Source organism: Piliocolobus tephrosceles, chromosome 1, assembly GCF_002776525.5.
Source record: "Piliocolobus tephrosceles isolate RC106 chromosome 1, ASM277652v3, whole genome shotgun sequence".
Taxonomy (NCBI): Eukaryota; Metazoa; Chordata; class Mammalia; order Primates; family Cercopithecidae; genus Piliocolobus; species Piliocolobus tephrosceles.
Window position 1 is genome coordinate 5,041,859 of NC_045434.1, and position 20,176 is coordinate 5,062,034.

Genomic DNA, 20,176 nt, shown 5'->3' on the forward strand with positions numbered 1-20,176 from the left:
ACACAGTGAATAAGGAGTAAAGCTCAAATTTTAATATGAACCCTCTGACTTGAACCCATAGTCTTATCCATTTTCCTCTCTACTGCCTCCCAGACAAGTACACTACCGCTCCGCATGGCCATGACCCTTACTTAGCGCATCTCTCACAATCATCCCTTAGGCTTGTTTCTTACTATGTCATTGTAACTTTTTTAAAAGCTATTTTATAAAACAACTAGGGTAACCAGCCGTCTTGGTTTCCCCAGGACAGCCCAGTTCTAGCACTTACATATCCTGCATTCTGAGAAACCCCTCATTTCTGGGCAAACTGGGAGTTGGTCACCCTCAGCCTATTCCTTACCCAAACCTATCCTTGCATCTCATTTCATTCTTCATCTCACAACCATGATCTGAGGCTCAGAGATGAGATACGAGGTTACAGAATTAGATGCAAGTCAGAATTTTACACACACATACACACACAGAGAGCTTGGTATTAAAAAGCAGTGTTTATACATTTTGGTCTTTCTGTATCCAGCCACTTCAAAAAATAACTTTGTCAAAGTGTGGAGAAATAGTGCATCCTGTCTGTCATGTTTCCATGAAGACTTTCCCATGCATACAAAGCATGTGAGGAGTATTGGCACATTACACACCAAACTAATGGGAATGGAATGGTGTAGAAAGTACATTCACATTTTGTTCAATATTATGTATTATTTGGATTTTTTACAAGAATTGTTAAGGTATTAGTAAAAGAGTATTCACTAAAGATCTTCAGCATTTTATGTATTATATTTATGTATTAAGCATATTTTAAAAAATTAATAACAGGGCATATACACTTTTATTCAGTAAAACAACAGAAGCTTTAGTATATACTTAACGTTTCTTAATATGGCGAAGTGGGAGGGAGGAAGAAGAGAGGTTTGAAAGAGGTGGAAAAAAGGGAGAAACCAGAGGCTGAGAAGAGACAGACCAAGGCAGAAAGAGAAAACAGGAGAGATGAAGACTCTTGATGTTTCTGATTGGTTTCACTATACAAGACTTACTGTCATTTGTGCAAATTGGGCTTGATTTATAGGTTCTGGATGGTAGAGAAATATTAGGAAGATGCAATATAACTGAGTTTGGATAAAATAAAAAATTTTGATTTGGTTAGGCATGGTAGGTCACGCCTGTAATCCCAGAACTTTGAGAGGCTGAGGTGTGTGGATTACTTGAACCCAGGAGGTCGAGACCAACTTGGGCAACAAAGTGAGACCTCGTCACTATAAAAAATTAAGAAATTAGCCAGGCATGGTGGCACATGCCCGTGTTCCCAGCCATTCAGGAGGCTGAGGTGATCGCACCACTGCATTCCAGTTTGGGTGGCAGAGACTCTGTCTCAAAAAAAAATTTTTTTTTATTATTATTATTATGCTTCAAGTTATAGGGTACATGTGCATAACGTGTAGGTTTGTTACATATGTATACTTGTGCCATGTTGGTGTGCTGCACCCATCAACTCATCAGCACCTGTCAACTCGTCATTTACATCAGGTATACCTCCCAGTGCAATCCCTCCCCCCTCCCCCCTCCCCATAATAGGCCCCGGTGTGTGATGTTCCCCTTCTCGAGTCCAAGTGATCTCATTGTTCAGTTCCCACCTATGAGTGAGAACATGCGGGGTTTGGTTTTCTGTTATTGCGCTAGTTTACTGAGAATGATGGTTTCTAGCTGCATCCATGTCCCTACAAAGGACATAAACTCATCCTTTTTTGTGGCTGCATAGTATTCCATGGTGTATATGTGCCACATTTTCTTAATCCAGTCTGTCACTGATGGACATTTGGGTTGATTCCAAGTCTTTGCTATTGTGAATAGTGCCGCACTAAACATACGTGTGCATGTGTCTTCATAGCAGCATGATTTATAATCCTTTGGGTATATACCCAGTAATGGGATGGCTGGGTCATATGGTACTTCTAGTTCTAGATCCTTGAGGAATCGCCATACTGTTTTCCATAATGGTTGAAGATCACAACTCAGAACTCATCTGTATCTTTGTGTGATGATAATCATAATCTTAGGTTCAAATTAGCTCAAGGGGAACTGGCTGATTACATTGTTATTTCTAATTGTGTTGGCTTTGCACAAATTCCTCCTCTCTTACATTTCATAATTTTCCGCTTGAGGCACATGATCCTGTTACTTGGTTAAATCTTTAAGATTTTCTTTGGCTTTTGTTGCTGTTGCTTTTGGTGTTTTAGACATGAAGTCTTTGCCCATGCCTATGTCCTGAATGGTATTACCTAGGTTTTCTTGTAGGGTTTTTATGGTTTTAGGTCTAACATTTACGTCTCTAATCCACCTTGAATTAATTTTCGTATAAGGAGTAAGGAAAGGATCCAGTTTCAGCTTTCTACTTATGGCTAGCCAATTTTCCCAGCACCATTTATTAAATAGGAAATCCCTTCCCCATTTCTTGTTTTTCTCAGGTTTGTCTAAGATCAGATGGCTGTAGATGTGTGGTATTATTTCTGAGGGCTCTGTTCTGTTCCATTGTTCTGTATCTCTGTTTTGGTACCAGTACCATGCTGTTTTGGTTACTGTGGTCTTGTAGTATAGTTTGAAGTCAGGTAGCGTGATGCCTCCAGCTTTGTTCTTTTGACTTAGGATTGTCTTGGCAGTGTGGGCTCTTTTTTGGTTCCATATGAAATTTAAAGCAGTTTTTTCCAATTCTGTGAAGAAACTCATTGGTAGCTCGACAGGGATGGCATTGAATCTATAAATTACTTTGGGCAGTATGGCCATTTTCACGATATTGATTCTTCCTATCCATGAGCATGGTATGTTCTTCCATTTGTTTGTGTCCTCTTTTATTTCACTGAGCAATGGTTTGTAGTTCTCCTTGAAGAGGTCCTTTACATCCCTTGTAAGTTGGATTCCTAGGTATTTTATTCTCTTTGAAGCAATTGTGAATGGAAGTTCATTCATGATTTGGCTCTCTGTTTGTCTGTTATTGGTGTATAAGAATGCTTGTGATTTTTAAAAAGGTTCAGCAGTATATTTAGGGTTCATTTAGCTTTCTGTAGAAAAAAATTGAAGACACACTTACCTCTGTGAGATATGCTTTACATGAAATGTGTATCAAGCGTTTGGTTTAGTTAGATAGCACATTGAAGTACTATAAAAAAGGACTTTTGTCTATTCTGATCTTTGCTTCAGTGAACACAACTTGCCTAACTGTATTTAGTGTCTGGTTTATAAGACATTTGACAATATGGCAGAGAGTATGATAACATATTTTGTATGACTGATATCTGTTTATGTTCTTAAGTGGAGATCTGTTTTAAATTCGATAAATCAGAGTCCAGGTACATTCTTTCAAATGTCATCACATTAAGGAGTAGAATAAGAATCTATTCCTTAAATGAAAGTTAACTACCATTTATCCTGTTAATATACTTTTCACATTTTATATATTTTTTCTGTATTACAAAAGAAATACCTTTAGGTTGTATCTACATGACTAGGCAAAGTTTTATGGGCCCTGAATACATAAGGCTGTATGATCACAACTTAGAACTCATCTGTATCTTTGTGTGATGATAATCATAATCTTAGGTTCAAATTAGCTCAAGGGGAACTGGCTGATTACATTGTTATTTCTAATTGTGTTGGCTTTGCACAAATTCCTCCTCTCTTACATTTCATAATTTTCCGCTTGAGGCACATGATCCTGTTACTTGGTTAAATCTTTAAGATTTTCTTTGGTGTTTTGAATTAATGGGTTCAAAGAGAGTCCAACTTTATAACATTTATGCTGTATATTTTTATTAACTGTTGAATGTTTGACTTTGATATTCTTTTTCTTTTTATGTTTAAAAGGGTTGGTATTTCTTAATTACAAAGAACTGCAAAAGAGGATATCGCCTTACCTTACAAAATAAGATTTAGGTTTGATTTACAAGCACCACCAAAAAACATTTCTGTAAGTGAATATTTTATAATAGCAATAGATTCCCAGGAGAAGTTGTTGAAAACCATCTATAAATATCTAGAAGAGGATGCTCATCTCTTTGGGATTGTTTAGATCACATTTTCTTTTTTTAAAAAAGAGAGGATTGATGTCTGCTTTGAAAAGTTGACTAGGCTTTAATTTTCAGAACTTACAAAATAATGGCTCTTAAAGCAGTATCACTCATTCCCAATGGTTTAAAAACAGAAAATTTTATCATCCTGAAGTATTTAATAAAAAATGTTTCTTTTTACACGTGAAACAACAGGGTTTGTAAGTACTGAAAGTTCTGTTAGATACAACTACTATGTCCTGTTTCCAAAATACCTTACTCAGCATTCAGTAGTTTTTCAAAACGGTATTTTCCTGTTGCTAAAGACTGTAGAACAAATTATATCATTTTTCTTAATACACAGTTGGAGAATCTAATGCTGGATAAAGATGGCCACATAAAAATTACAGATTTTGGACTTTGCAAAGAAGGGATCACAGATGCAGCCACCATGAAGACATTCTGTGGCACTCCAGAATATCTGGCACCAGAGGTAGGCTTCGGTTCCATTAATAGGAAGGTAACATTGACATAATGTTTTGCAAAGGAAACCATTTAAGCATTAAAAGTTAACTCTAGTACCTACTACTTTTATCTATATTTCAACCTGAATCAAAATTTTTTTGCTCTTAATTTGTTATAATGGGATATGGTAGGATCAAGAATATATTGAAATTAAATTTTATAAACTATAAACACAAAGGTACTAACTAAAGTCGATTAAATCAATTTTTATTTCTTGGCCATATCCATTTTATCTTGGCTATACCCATTTTGATTCCTTTATTAAAATAGAATAATTGATTTCAGCAAGAATATTTATATTTTTATAAACCATCTTGGACTTTCCTTAGAAACAACAGTGATTTTTAATTTATAGTATTTTGGGTTTATTTAAAATTATTTTATTGGGAAAATTATTGAAATGACAGTAGCTACATTTTGGAATTTATGTCAAAGGAAGCTCCAAACTGGTAACCTCCCTGTGCTAAGGATTCCACAGTAATTTATTAATTTGTTTATTCAACAGATATTTATTGTATATCTGCTGTATATCGGGTACTTTTCTGGATAATGGGGTTACAGGCACAAGACAGAAAAGGATCCTAGTCTCAGGGAACTTAGCTTTCAGTGGAGGGAGACAATAAAAATAAAAAAGAAATAACATAATGTCTTAAGTTTCATAAACAAAAAAAGCAAGATTAAATGTAAGGATGTGGTGTGGCTATTGTAGACGGTGTTCCCGTTACTAATGCTGTGTAACAAACCACCCTAGTATTTATCAGTGGAAAACAACCATTTTATATAAAATAATGGATTTTCTGAATCAGGAATGCAGATGGGCACAGCAAGGACAGCTAATTTATGCTCCACTATGTATGAGGTCTCAGCTTGAAAGACTTTACAGTGAGAGCATGATTCTATGGCTGGAGACTGGAGTCATCCGGAAGCATCTTCACTCGCATGTCTGACAGTTCCGCTGGGAACTTATTTGGGCTGTTGGCAGGAGCACTTATATGTAGCCCTTCTCTCCATGGCTCTGGACTTCCTCATAATGACAATTTCAATGCAGTCAGACTTCTTTGGCTCTGAGCCCTAAAAGCAGATGTCCTAGGAACATGTTAGAAGCTGCATGGTGCCTTTGTTTCCACCTAGTAAACCATCAAGACTATTGACTTTTTAAAAGTTTGATTTCACAGATATTTTTATAATTGGAGTACAATTCATATACCATAAAACTTATTCTTTAAAATACACACTTTGGTGATTTTTAGGACGTTCACAGAGTTGTAGAACTATCACCACTGTCCAGTTCCAGAATATTTTCATCACTCCAGCAAGAAACCCCATACCGGTTAGCTCCTCATTCTTCCTTGCCCCGTAGGCAACCACTGATGTACTTTTTGTCTCTATAGATTTGCCTGTTGTAGACATTTCATACAAATGGGATCATACAGTATGGAGTCTTCTGTGACTGGCTTCTTTCACTCAGCATAAAATTCAGTGTTCCTCCCTGTTTGAGCATGTTATTGTTATTTCGTTCCTTTTTATGGCTGGATAATATTCCATTGTATGGATAAACCACATTTCGTTTATTTGTTCAGCAGCTGATATACATTGGGTTGTATCCATCTTTTGGCTACTATGAATAATGCTGCTATGAACATTTGTTTATGCATCTCCTTTTGTGGCCTATTTTTGGAAGTCACACAACAGCATTTCTGTCATACCCTTACTCCCCGAAGCAGTTGTAAGCCTGCACAGGTTTAAGTGGTGGAGACAGGGACCACACCTTTACGTTGCAGAAGAGCATGTGAGATGGGAGATACTGCCGCAGCCATCTTTGGAAAATAACATCTTTCACAGACAGTGTGTTCAGGGAAAGTGATGGTTGATGGAAAGAGATGGTACCTATCGCAAAGGTAAAAGGGAAGAGCTTTCCAAAGAGAGCAGCTAGTGCTCCATTTCCCCTCAAACTCCAATACAGTTTTTGTGGCTATAGGCAAATAGGGAGGTGTTAATACTTGATGTGTGAGGGTAACTATTTAATGAGCATCTACTATGTGCCACATGCTGTGTAAGTGCATTACATCTATTATTTCTTTTAACATTTGAAATAATCTTTGATGATAGGTAGCAAATGCAATTTTTTTAAAGGTGAGGGAATATGAGATCAGAATGTTTAAATATTATCTGTACACAACCGGGAAGTGGTGGAAGTGTAATGAAGATTCTAATTAGTTTGTCTGACTATAAAGCCCACTTTTACTTTTTAAACTACATACGTCCTGGCCTCAAAAAATCCTAATTTGAAGACCACTTACAAATATAAATAATCATAACTTTTAAATGAATACTTTGTAAATGCCCAACAGGAAAATGTAATAAAAAGAAATTAGGAAGTAAAATCCCCAATGATGCCCTCATTCCTTATACATATAGTAACTCATGCTAGTCTATTATTCTAATAGTTCTTTTCAACTAGGGATTACATTTACATTTCAACAATGTTAAATTATTGTAAACAAGTACTACTATTTAAAATACAAGAAATTTCCTACTATATTCTTGCCAAAAATACAATTTCCTCTCTTTAAAAATCTGTAGTTTAGAATTCTATTTTTGGGGTTGAATTAGGTGAAACTGTAGTAACACTGTTTCTTGTTTATTCAAATAAAATATTTTCTAGAATAGAATTGTTTTTATAAATGTCACAAAAAATTATTTGTTTCTCTGGAGTTCAGTTACCCCTGCTATAAATTTGCTATGGAAAAAGATATGCCATATTTAGAATAACAAAATTAGTTGGGTCACAATTAGGGTAAATTATTTCTGAAGAAGATGAATACATCTCATTTAAGAAGCAGATGATCTGAGAAACAAAGATATTATTTCCTACGCAATGTCATCAGCTGAGGAACAAATTAAGAATTTAATGCAAGAAGAGTACACTTGTTTCTGAATGGAAAATTTATAGTTCCCACAAAATTATGAGTTTCTCTTTAAAGACAAGAAAACATTTCTGTATACCCTTTTTAATACTTCAAAAGTCTGATCTTTAAAAACAGTTTATATGCCCATCCATGGTTGATACACAGTGATTCATAATTAAAGTCTTGACACCATGTTTTTATAGGGAAGAATGATTATTGTTATTATTTGAGTATGAGAAATCTTGAAACAACTTACGAAATTGTAGCTTTTATATTTTAAATGTCGTGTCACATCTTGCGTTTTTAAACTCTGTGTTTACCCTTAAAAAATAAAAATTAATTCCTTTATTCTGGTCTTCATTGGTACCATTTTTACTGAAGAACACTCATTCATTCATCAAATAATTATTTATTGAATATTTTTTAAGTATCAGGCATCACCTTAGGTACTGGGAATACAATGATGGTAGAAAATGTCTTTTGCCCTCAAGTGGCTTGCTGTTTTCTAAGGTGATAAGTTATGGAAAACAGTTATTACTGTGCAAGAAAATAACTGCTTTACTAGTTCCATACAGTGGAGTGGAAGGAAGAGGAAACGTGCTTAAGCCTGCAGGGAGGGTCTGGCAGCGGAAAAGGGGAAGCAGGAGGAGAGGAGGCTGGACACATAGATAGGGATTGTAAATGTAACAGAGTTTTAGATTTGATCCTGTGGGTTAGGGAAAATCACTTGTGGATTGAAATGTAACAGAGTTTTAGATTTGATCCTGTGGGTTAGCGAAAATCACTTGTGGATTGAGAGCAAGGCGATACTGTGATCAGATTTACATGGTCAGTGTTAGGGAGGGATTGGCAGCAGCTGAAGCCAGCCTCTTCCTTTTACCTCAGATGGTGTCTCTCACTTTTTTTGGACCTTGAAATTTCTAGTACATTACCATTATTAATGCTGGGCTTTTTGTGACAGTACTAGAAGTAGTAGTTGTGTATCAAATCTGCAATGCATTCTTGACTACTGCTTCTCTTGTGAATGACTCACTGTCAACATCTTCCCTTCTGTCTTTACAGAAGATTTGTTTACACGTTATGTAGGAATCTTGCTGCAACCTATACTTCACCTAGCAATAGTGTTCCTTCACCTTTTATGTTGTTTTAATCTGGTATAAAGACGGGTGAAGGGTATTTTGAAGATACTTCACAAAGACTGTTAAAAATCAGTTTAGAGCCAGTTTATTAAATGTTCAATGTCAGATACATGGCAGGTTTTAAAATAAACTTAGGTTTTAAGTGAACTTAATTTGTTTCTTGTGGCAAATGAGGAAAACATAAAACTTACAGTACAAATGTGCCATTTGTTGAAAAAAAGATTTTTAAGGTATTGTTCTCTTATCTCTTGAAGAAGGATGCAGCTTACAATGCAGTTTTCCAACTTGGGAAGCATTTAACAATACTGTTAATGTAGAAAAGGCTAGTTTTTGTTTTGTTTTGTGTTTTTAACAGGTTACAGAGGTTCAGTTCTAGCTGGCATATGCACTATGCATTTAGTGTGCTACGCCCTGAAAACTACATTTGCATGTGTAGCTTTAAATGAATGTACCTTTGCTCTTTTGTACATTAGAAGGAAATAAACTTATAGTAAATTATGGATCATATGATATCTTGAGGGGATTTTGTTTTTATAATCTGTGCTGTATTTTCACAACTAGAAATTATAAAAGAAATTAGAAATCACATATAAACTCTTACTGCTAAATTTTATTATTTGATTTGGCTCCTATTGAATCCAAACCATTTTATGCAGTGCTAATTATTTAGAGTCTCAGCTTTGCTCTTGAGTTAGCAGTACCTGATCAACTTTCCAACTGTAAAACAGTTTGAAAATCAAATGTAGCTTACATGCAAGACCCAACAAAATTAAAAGTGTTAAGTGCGTTTTGGCAGTTCACTTTTATTATGCCCAGTCCTCAAATGTACCAGCAGATAATCATCTGAATGTTAGTTATTTTTCACATGCTTATGTGATCACACAAAAAGTACATGCTAAAAAGAGGCAGATGGTGACAGATGGGGAAGGTTGAAGAAGGTGGTTTTGGAAACCTAGAGAAATGCACTTCTGTAATAGTGTAAAAATAAAAATTATTTGATAGTCGAGTTAGAACTAACAAAGATTGCAAAAAATGACTTGATTGTTGGGAAATACATAATATCTAGCTGTGGTTGCTATTGAGAAAAAAATGTATATAATTTTATTTCATCTAAATGTAAAATGATTTGTTTCTCCAGTTACTGAAGCAGTATTTGATGCATTCTTTTTAGTTTTTTAGAATCCCATTCTTAGAAAACATTTCACTTGCTCTAATTTTCCTGATTTTTTTCTTTGAAACCTACTGTCTTTAATATCTTACATATAATGTAACATAATGTAACATTTTTAAAATAGCTGAAATAGATGAGAATATTTTGATAACTATTTTGGTACAAAGATTTGCTCAAAGTCATTGTGTTAGGTCATAGTACAAATGGAGATTAAATTCTATATAAATTAAAAATCAAAGATATATATTACTAACTTCCAGAAAAGGTAGTAAAGGAGGTGCCAGGGCGTGGACTAGTGTTGCAGGTGTGGGAAATAGTTAGAAGCTAACTTGCTCGAAATGTATTAAATAGAATTTTCTTTATTTTAAATCCAACAAAGAATAAATGTAAAATATGTCATTTTGTGGGTGCTGCCAATATTGTTTTTAGGAGATCTGAAGAGAAATGAATGAGGCTAAAGTTACATAGGTTTGCACATTTAATCTGTAGGTAAAAATAGTAGCACATGTAGTTACATTCTGATTAGTCTTTGCACAAAGTTCTACTATATTCCAGCAGATTGTAAAACTAGTCTTAGAATCTCTATGCTTTCTGTGAAAAGAAAGAGTTGTTTTAGTAGCCTTTCTAAAATTGTGGACAACCCTAGCATTTTATTTACCTATTAATAATTCATATGATATCTATCCACCTGGGGTAATTTTGAAAACCTTAATATTCCTGGTAATTCAGAAAAGATCTCATCACCACGATTAAAGGGAACATTAAAGGAGTAGAGGGACGAGTTCAGATAGAAGTTGTCTGCTCTATAGTTAGAATTCATATTTAAGAACTTCTAACTCTCATATGAGTTGGCTTACTGTTTAGTTGAATATATTTAATTTCTTTCTATAGTATGTTGCTATTTTATATGATTTTCTGGGTAATATTACAAGCCATTCCATTTTATCTCATAATTAGACATTGTTTAAATATGAACTAAAATGGAATTAACGCCTCTCAATGTTTATAAGTGGCATCTTGTACTTACTTAGAGGTCTGTCAGTTCTTAAAGTAGCTATTTTTCGCCCTAACTTCTTTTCAATGTTATATGGTCTTTTGGCTTTAACAGAATATTTGCATTCAGTACTTTGGTATGATTCTAGTTTAAGCACAAAGTTTAATTTTACATTCTCTGTACCATGAGAACATATACAAAACTAACCCTAACTGGGAACACTAGTGATTACCTATCGTATTTTACAATGGCTATTGTTACTTGGGTTATAAAGGCTCAGTTTCTTGGAATCCCATAATGTCTATTGCTTCAGAATAAAAAAGAAGTATAGAAATCTCTTGGAAGATGTGTGTAAGTATGATCTAATCATCATTATTGTATCCATTTAGCCTTTCTCTTGTCGAAGGATTTTTCCTGTGCTAGCCAGAGTTTGCTTTTGAAAGTACGATGTTAACCGTGTACAAGTATTTGTGTGTGCTAGGAGAGGTGGCCATAAAGCGTACAGCCTTCACATAATTCATAGCAAATGGCATTGACAGTTGCTGTCACTTACAATTATGAAAGCAGTTGAGAAATAGTTATAAAATATGTATTTATGAAGAAAATACCAAGCAACTGTAGAATTTATAATGTTATGTATTGAAATGGATACTTTCCCTGAAGCTGCAGTTTACTTTAAAATCTGAATGAGAAGATTTGTAGGTCTTTTTTCCTTAGCCCATACCTGTGATGTTAAGAATATATGAAGGGCTCCCATAAATGATAAATGATATAGATGTATGTTTAGGTATAAAACACACATCTGTCAGTTACCTGAAATGTAAGACTACTGGAAAAAACTTTTTTTTTTGAATTAGTGGTAAATTGGTTCATCCAAGTTCGCAGTTTACTTTCACAACATAGGTGTGCAGACAGTTTGTTTAGATGTTTAATTTTTTCCCCCATCTGTTCTGTCAGGATTATTGATTGAGCAGTAAGCCACCCCAGGGCATACATAGCTTCCTTATAATTGCTTGCCTTGGGTGCATTGTGTGGCCTGGTGGGTAGGCTGAGGGAGGTGTTCCTTTAACCTCCTAGTAAATCCTCCTGGTAAAAGAATATTGGAATGAATAGGTTTTGTTTTAAAAGGCCCATTAACCAAATAAATATTTACATTGGTAACTTGAATTGATAGTATCATTTAAAAATATATAGTTTCTCATTCAATATCATTCTTTGAAATTAAAACATATTAGTTCTTGAATTGTTATTAACTCACCTGGCTGTTTTATAAATGTAAGTGTCTTCATCAAATCTTGATCAGATATTTCCAGGGTATTTAATGTTAGTTTGTATCTGCTGTAACCTCCTTGAGTCTTAGGTTTTATCATATCAGAAAGTAAAGCAATTTCTGGCTCCTATTAGAAATAAAGCCTTATTTTCTAGAGTTTGTGCTCTGTTTGAGTTTTCATTTGATGTAACCTCTCATCAGTCTTTAACAATTACATTTTTTTTAATGTTCCAAATCCCCTCTTTCGTCTCTGTTTGGGCATTTATGTTGAAGGTAGGTATAAAGTACAACTACATCTGTGGTTGTAAAGAACTGTGGGGTAGAGGAAATACCAAATGTCTGCTTTCCTATTTAAAGTTTGAGTTTCATTTAAAAGTCAGTAACATTGGTTTTATGGAAAAGAGACGCAAGTTTATTTCTTCAAGATAAATCTTTCATTGGATTTTTTCAGGAGCATATTTTGATCTGTATTTATATTCAAATTATATGAGAAATTACCTTTTAATGAAGTTGAAGTATGCTCTACCATTGTTGTACCTGTCCGTTATACCACTGTTTATCATACCTTTCAGCCAGCCCTCACAATAACCATGAAATAAATTAGCCTTTTAGCTAGAAAAGAAAAATTCTCAGAGGTAACCAGAAAGACTTTGCAATCCTTAAGTTAAAATTATGTATTTATAGAATAATAAATGCTTTGAGTAGAGGGAGAAAAATTGTCTTCTTAAAATAATCTGAAAGAGGTTATTGGATTCAAATTGGTTAATTTGACTGTGGGATTTCCAGAGTATTTAAAAGTATTGTGTTTTGAAATAATGTAGACTCAGGAAAGAGAAAGGATATTGTTTGAATAGTGGGAACATATATATCCACATGTAAGATAGTGTAATCATTATTTTTATTTATATATGTTTCATCTTAATAGCTGTTTGGAGATAGGATTTGGACAAAAATCTTTCTAATTGATAGGGAAATCTCTTAGGTAAAGAGGGATTTCAGTTGTTAGGGTGTTTTCTCCTCAGCATTGCTTAAGTTTACATGTCAGGAAGACAATACGTTACATCAGTTTTGTTCAATACAAAGTGATACGGCAAACAGTTCTAATTATAGCATTATGTATCTGTAGATCAATTAAAGCACGTATGTTGAGAGGCAAAATCACTTATTTTAAGAATCAATATTCATTTTACAAAGCTAAATAAAATGTATTTTATTTTATCAAACAGATTTTTTTACAATGCAATTTTATTTTTCAGTTGCTTATTTCTCTTCAAAAATAAAAACCCCCTTTTTTATGTACTCACTTTCCCTTCTGGCTGCAAACCAGGTATTTAAACAAAAATAAAGGATTGCCAGTTTTGCCAGCTGGGGATGAGAACCCGGCTGGTGAAATGTGGGTTCGGGAGGCAGTTAATCCAGCTTTTATGCTTTTTATGGTTTTATGAAAAAAAGAGGTTAAAAACCACATTTGGCTCCTTTCCGTATATGCCACTGTTTTGTTGGTGTTGTAGGAATGCAGTTAAAGGTTACTTACATTTAAATTTTTTTGTCGTTATTAGTTAAAATCTTGTGTCAGTTAGATAAAGGCCCACAAACAGTGCATTCTACTAATTGGCCATGAGATAGATCCTTGAATCATCAGAAGTCACTGGTATTTTAAAATAATATATGCAGCATTTTCTTTAACATAAATATGTAAGTAGAATTTCTTCTGCTTTTTCAGGTTATTTTTTTGTTTTCTGTTTGTTCTCAGATTACTCATTTCAGACAAGTAAAATATGACATTCTTTGGGCTAATGATGAAAACTAGAATTTGTTGTTCTTCCAGAAAATGTTTTTGTTAGTTTGTGATTTACAAAACATTTCTAGAAAAGCATAGGATCTAAACTTGTGTTCATATCCTACCAGTGAAGTTTTCAGTTTTTTAGCCGTAAAACAAACATTGATATAACTGAATTAAAAATCTTTTCATAATAGAAATGCTTACTGAATAGATCTTTTAAGTGACATATTTTTTCTTATAAATTATATCCTTTGTCTTTAAATACCCTACCAAAGTGCCTTTCATAGTGTTTTTAGGTAATCATAATGTAACTGTCAAAAATATCACCTGTAATTCTGTGAGATTATTGATAAATTTTAAATAAAAGTGATGTAAGAGTAATCTTCCAGAAAATATTTAATTTGAACTAAGGAAGTTTGGAACACAAGTACTACTTTGTCCTTATCAAATGTTCTCTTTTGTAATCAGTTATAAGTGTTTTTAAATTGATAAATTCATATATGTGGTTTTCCTGATCTGGTTTTCCAAAGCTGAGAGGATCAAATAAAGTAAGCTTTAAGATTATCAAATATAGTTTTAAAATAAAATATTCAAAGTTGCATATGGATGAGGAATATTCCATTGGATGAAGAACAAATCTGATAAAAAGATAAAACCAAATTTTTCCTGGGGCAAATGGTAAGTTACCGTGTTCCCATTTGAACAGGTTGCTCCAACATAGGCAAATGGATACTTTTATATCATTTCTAACTAAATTTATTTTGCATGTAATATATTTTGGGAAAAATTTAAGGACATATACCACACAGATATAAAGTCCATTTTTTTGCTGTAACAGAAATTTTTGTTGTGAGGTACAAAGCTGTGGCTATTAAAGTTTATTACAGCTCATACCATGAGCTATTATATTCACTTTGTCAATTAAATAGTTCCAGAAAGAGTTGAAACATATAGGGACCTCCAAAGGTTTTCAGACCTAATGATTGTCTTGCCCTGTAGACTTCTCCATTACATTGCCTTTGTTTACTACTGTCTTTCACTGTTTAATTTGTATTACTTAGTTCTTCTTAAAGCAAGAATGTGTAGTGCATGTTATATGCTCTGTAATCAGCGCACCCTAGCTCTGAGTTGTTACTTAAAGTCCACATGGGTGGAACCAGAATGAAAAAGTCACTAGGCCTAAGAAAAAATATGTAAATATGCTAGCTAGCGTTTTTCATTTGATCCTTATGTATATTCATGTACTTGGGATTTTTTTTTTGTACGACCTGCCCCTTTTTTTGTACACTGGCCATTTCTGGATATATATTGAATTTTCCACATATTTGATGTGATTTGTGTCTTTTGTAGGATGCTTCACAGTTTAAATGTCAAGATCTCAGAATAGACTACCTAGGCTTTGAAAGTTAAGATTCATTTTTATATAAAAATCTTATGTTCTATGAATAATGCTTTAAAAGTTAACATATAATAATTAATCTTTTTACTGATTTCACTTTTAGGTGTTAGAAGATAATGACTATGGCCGAGCAGTAGACTGGTGGGGCCTAGGGGTTGTCATGTATGAAATGATGTGTGGGAGGTTACCTTTCTACAACCAGGACCATGAGAAACTTTTTGAATTAATATTAATGGAAGACATTAAATTTCCTCGAACACTCTCTTCAGATGCAAAATCATTGCTTTCAGGGCTCTTGATAAAGGATCCAAATAAACGGTAAGCCTCGACGCTCAGCGAATTACTGATGAATGTGGTTAAAAATTGAGATATGGAAATTAATTCAAATATAACTAACTCCAAGAAGCAATGTATTTGGTGTAGACATCTTCCCACTGAGATCCTGACTTATTTTTAACTGCATAATATAGAACATTTAAAAATTTTTCTCGACTCTTTCCTAACTTGGAACTTTTATGCAGATTTACCAAATAAGGATTTTGAGAGTTTCATTATCCATATTATGAGTGAAAATTTCTTAATTGCTCTGTTACTTGATCTTGTGGGGATAGGAGAATCCTTTTTCTTTCTTTCAGTCTCTGGGCCTTTGTATTTCTTATAAAAGGAATAGACCTATTTTTCAATACTCTCCTCCCATCCGCAGCCTGTGTTAACATATCTAATTGCATTTTTTTTTTTTTTTTTTTGAGACGGAGTATCACTCTGCCGCCCAGGCTGGAGTGCAGTGGTGCGATCTTGGCTCACTGCACCCTCCGCTTCCCAGGTTCAAGTGATTCTCCTGCTTCAGCCTCCCGAGTAGCTGGAACTACAAGCACCCCCACGACACCTGGCTAATTTTTGTATTTTTAGTAGAGATGGGGTTTTGCTAAGTTGGCCAGGCTGGTCTTGAACTCCTGACCTCAAGTTATTCACCCGCCTCGGCTTCCCAAAGTGCTGGAATTACAGGCGTGAGCCACCGCCCCCGGCCTCTAACTGCTTTTTTGTCATTTGAAAATAATCTTTTCTATGCATAGCTGAAAGGGTTGATGGCAAAAAAAAATTGTACACACTTTGTATTTCTGTTTTTGTAGCTATGGCTATGACTTGAAGAATCCTATGGCTCTTGCTGCTTTGTTCAGTGAACTACAGTATTTTGTATTCATGTTTATGCATTCATTCATGTTTATAAATTCGTAAATCATATGAAATGACTATTAATTTTCAAAATGTCCCTTAATATGTGTGTTTTTATATGTATATATCTGCCTTCCCATCTAGGTATCTATGCATATCAGTATTTCTCTGAGTCTACTCATTTGAAGCATAGATGATTTCACATATTGTTGAATCTTTTATAATACCTCACATAGGGTTTTATGAAAATGTTTTATTTATGGTTGATGCTCATATATATATATATATATGTATATGTATATGTATATACTGACTGGATTAATGAGTGAATCCCAAAAAGTTGGATTTTTAAGTCTATCTTAGAAATGGTTTTCATTGCATTCTTCTAGCTTTTAACCTTATAAGGAGCATGACTTTATCTTCAGCAGAAATAAGCAAACATAATAAAAGAGATACTGTCTTTTTGCTTTGTGAAGAATTATTCAAGAATCATTTTGTAATCCTAGCTAGAGACATTATTTATATGTGTAAAGTGATTTTGTTTTCTTTTTCAGAGCACTTTCACATAGATTAACTTCCTGGCTTTTTCAGTAGCCTTGTTGGGTGGATAGGGGAGATACTATTCTCATTTCCATTTCATTGAGTTGAAAACAAAGGCCCAGAGAGGGTTAGGTGATTTATTCAAGGTCTCTCAGAACATTCATGCAGACCAAGAGCAGAAATCAAGTTTCTTGGTGCCTATTTGGTATTTCGTATGTATCTTATTTACAGTGCAACAATTTCTTAGTTCAAGTTTTGAAATGTGTTCCGTTTAATAGCATTCTTTTACAATTAAGTAAGGAGCAGCACCTGATGATAGGTAACCTTTAAACAGAGTAGTGACTTTTATCTTTTTTTTCTTTTCTTTTTTTTTTTTTTTTTTTTTGAGAGGGGGTCTCGCTCTATCATCCGGGCTGGAGTGCAGTGGCACGATCTTGACCCGCTGCAACCTCCGCCTCCTGGGTTCAAGCAATTCCCCTGCCTCAGCCTCCTGACCTGAGTAGCTGGGAGTACAGGTGCACACCACCACACCTGGCTTTTTTTTTTTTTTTTTTTAATATTTAAGTAGAGATGGGGTTTGACCATGTTGGCTAGGATGGTCTCCATCTCCTGACCTCGTGTTCCACCCACCTCGGCTTTCCAAAGTGCTGGGATTACAGGCCTGGGCCACTGTGTCCAGCCAACTTTTATCTATTTGATTTTTTGGTCTAATATTTGGCTTGGTATTCAAGGCAGTGAATTTTTATCTTATCCTTTTCTTATTCTGGCAGGCAACTTTGACCACCCTTTACTTTGTGGCCCTCTATATAAATGGCTAGCAGAACAAAATTTACTTGTGGTTTTCATGTGTATGTCTCATTGTTTTTTCTTTTTTTTTAATTCGTCAGCCTACTCCGTGAATAGCACATAGTCAGTACTTAGGAACTACTGAACGAATGTGAGGCAAATTCTTAGAATGTTAGCCGCCTGGTATGTATTTATAGAATAATTCCTGTTTGTTCACCAGGAGGTTGTTATTGATCTAATGAGAAGATGCAGTATTTTCAATGATCTAATAATTTATTTTATAATAGATGTGTCAAGCCCCTCCACTGCTGCAGCAAAAACAGGGGATACAAGGATGAGTGAGATGAACCAGTCTCTGCTCTAGATGTTCATAGAATAATCTGGGGCACAAAACATATACTTACAGATGCTCAGGTCAAACTACATACAAAGTACTGTTGAAATTATTGGCTTTGTCTAGGGGATTGGGGGACTTGAGCTGAATCAGATCAGAAAGGAGTTCAAATTTGCATTGGCACTCAAGCACAGAAATTTACATGTAGAGTTTAGCTAGGATTGCAAAAGAACATGGCATTTGAGAAGCTCAGTGACTAGAGCGTAGAATATGAGTTGGGTAACATTGGGAAATGAAGCTGATATTAGATTATAAGGATTTTAGGTTTCTTAGAAAATATTTAATCTTTATTCAGAAGACGATGAGATAGTGCTTAAGTATTTAAAGCAAGGGATAGTGTAATCAGATTTGTGTCATGAAAAGGTAACTCCGGCAGCTTTGTCATGGACAGATTAGATGAGTGAGGATCCAGGGGCAGGCAGAGCAGTTAAAAGTGTTTATTGGACCGGGCACAGTGGCTCACGCCTATAATCCCAGCACTTTGGGAGACCGAGGCAGGAAGATCACTTGAGGTTGGGAGTTCAGGGACCAATCTGGGCAACATCTCTGTTAAAAGATTCATCTCTGTTAAAAAAAAAAAAAAATGCTGGGTGAGGTGGCATATGCTGTAGTCCCAGCTACTTGGGAGGCTGAGGTGGGAGAATCGCTGGAGCCCAGGAGGTCGAGACTGCAGTGAGCCAAGTTGACACCATTGCACTCCAGCCTGGGCAATAGAGTGAGTCTCTGTCTTTTTTTTTTTTTTTTTTTTTAGAAAAGAATATTTATGGAATTGTTGAGATAATAGATGGAATCCTTCCTGAAGCAGTAGTACACAAGTGGTAGACGTTATGATTAACTAGAAACTGTGAGGAAGTAGGAGGAGTCAGGAGTCCCTCTGAGGATTCCAGCTAGGGTGATTAACAGGGTGTGCAAACCAAGGAGACTTGATGGGGGTAGATGTTGATAATAACTTTGGGTACACTGAGTCTGAAGCTTCTATATAAAACCAAGATGGAAATGTCAAGTGAGCAGCTGGAAATAATAGAATCAATGCTTTAAAAAACACAGTAACTGACTATATGGATTGGGAGCCATAACTCTAGGAGGTAGCTAGAGCCAAGGCAGTAGTGGCGAGAGTGGTGGATAAGGAGAAGAGGGCCTCAGGACAGAATCTTAGGGAACCTCAGTTTTGGGCAGAAAGAAAAGAAAACTAACAAGGATCTTGAAAAGTCTTTGGAAACATAAGTAATGATAGCATTATAATACAACTCTTCATTTTTTTCTACACAGCTACTTTAAATACTACTGGAATTTTTCTGGTATGTCTTATTGAATTGCTGTTAGTGCTATCCAAGGGTCAACTATCATTTTGGTTTTATTTCTTACTCTCCATCCTTTATGTTCACTCTGTTAGCCCCTCCTTTATCTTCCTATGCAGAGTTGATAGGAAAAGCATGACCTCATGTATTCAGTGACATTAGGAAAATGTGAATTCTGTGATGTTCCTAATAGTAAAGGAATTCATAGTAGCTGAGGATTTAGTTTGGCATTCTGATACTGGAGTTTAGTATTCTAGACATAAATATCTTACTTCAAAGCATATTTTGTTATTATTTTTGAAGTCTTAAATTGTATATTAGAGAGTCATTGACACTGAAATTTTTGACAGTTTCACACATTGAGGAAGTGTGTTAAAGAATTTCTCCTAGCTTCTAAAATGGAAGTCTGATTGTATTCTCAGACTTTGCATAGTATTCATAGCTGATATTTTAGTTTTACATGTATTTGATAAATATAGAATAAATGCTGGCTATGTTCAAAACCAAAGTATTGCTAGAAAACTTGAGGAGTTACAAAAATGGATAACTAAAGCTGGATTAAAACATTTTATTTACAAAATGATTATGATTCTCCACTCCAACTCCCATCTCAAGTACAATTCAAATGAAAACAGTATTGAAATAAACTATAACATAACTGTAGGAAAATGCCATGGAGCTTTGATGTTTCTCATGCAGACTATGTTGATGCATGCTTGAAAATATTAAATGCTTTTCAGAAATGTGTTTTGGTGCTTTTG

General features: G+C 34.7%; 1 protein-coding gene across 8 annotated transcripts in view; it reads left to right on the plus strand.

Annotated features, from left to right (window-relative positions):
• The window catches only part of AKT3 (AKT serine/threonine kinase 3), a 373,403-nt gene that overhangs the window by 288,371 nt on the left and 64,856 nt on the right, over positions 1-20,176 (plus strand). For all 8 annotated transcript variants that reach the window (XR_002732370.3, XM_023216162.2, XM_023216163.3 and 5 more), the window contains 2 exons: positions 4,399-4,527; positions 15,328-15,542. Coding sequence is in view for 7 of the 8 variants with exons in the window: in XM_023216162.2 (XP_023071930.1) it covers positions 4,399-4,527; positions 15,328-15,542 (344 nt within the window). In the remaining variant the exon portion in view is untranslated. The remainder of the gene's footprint in view (positions 1-4,398; positions 4,528-15,327; positions 15,543-20,176) is intronic.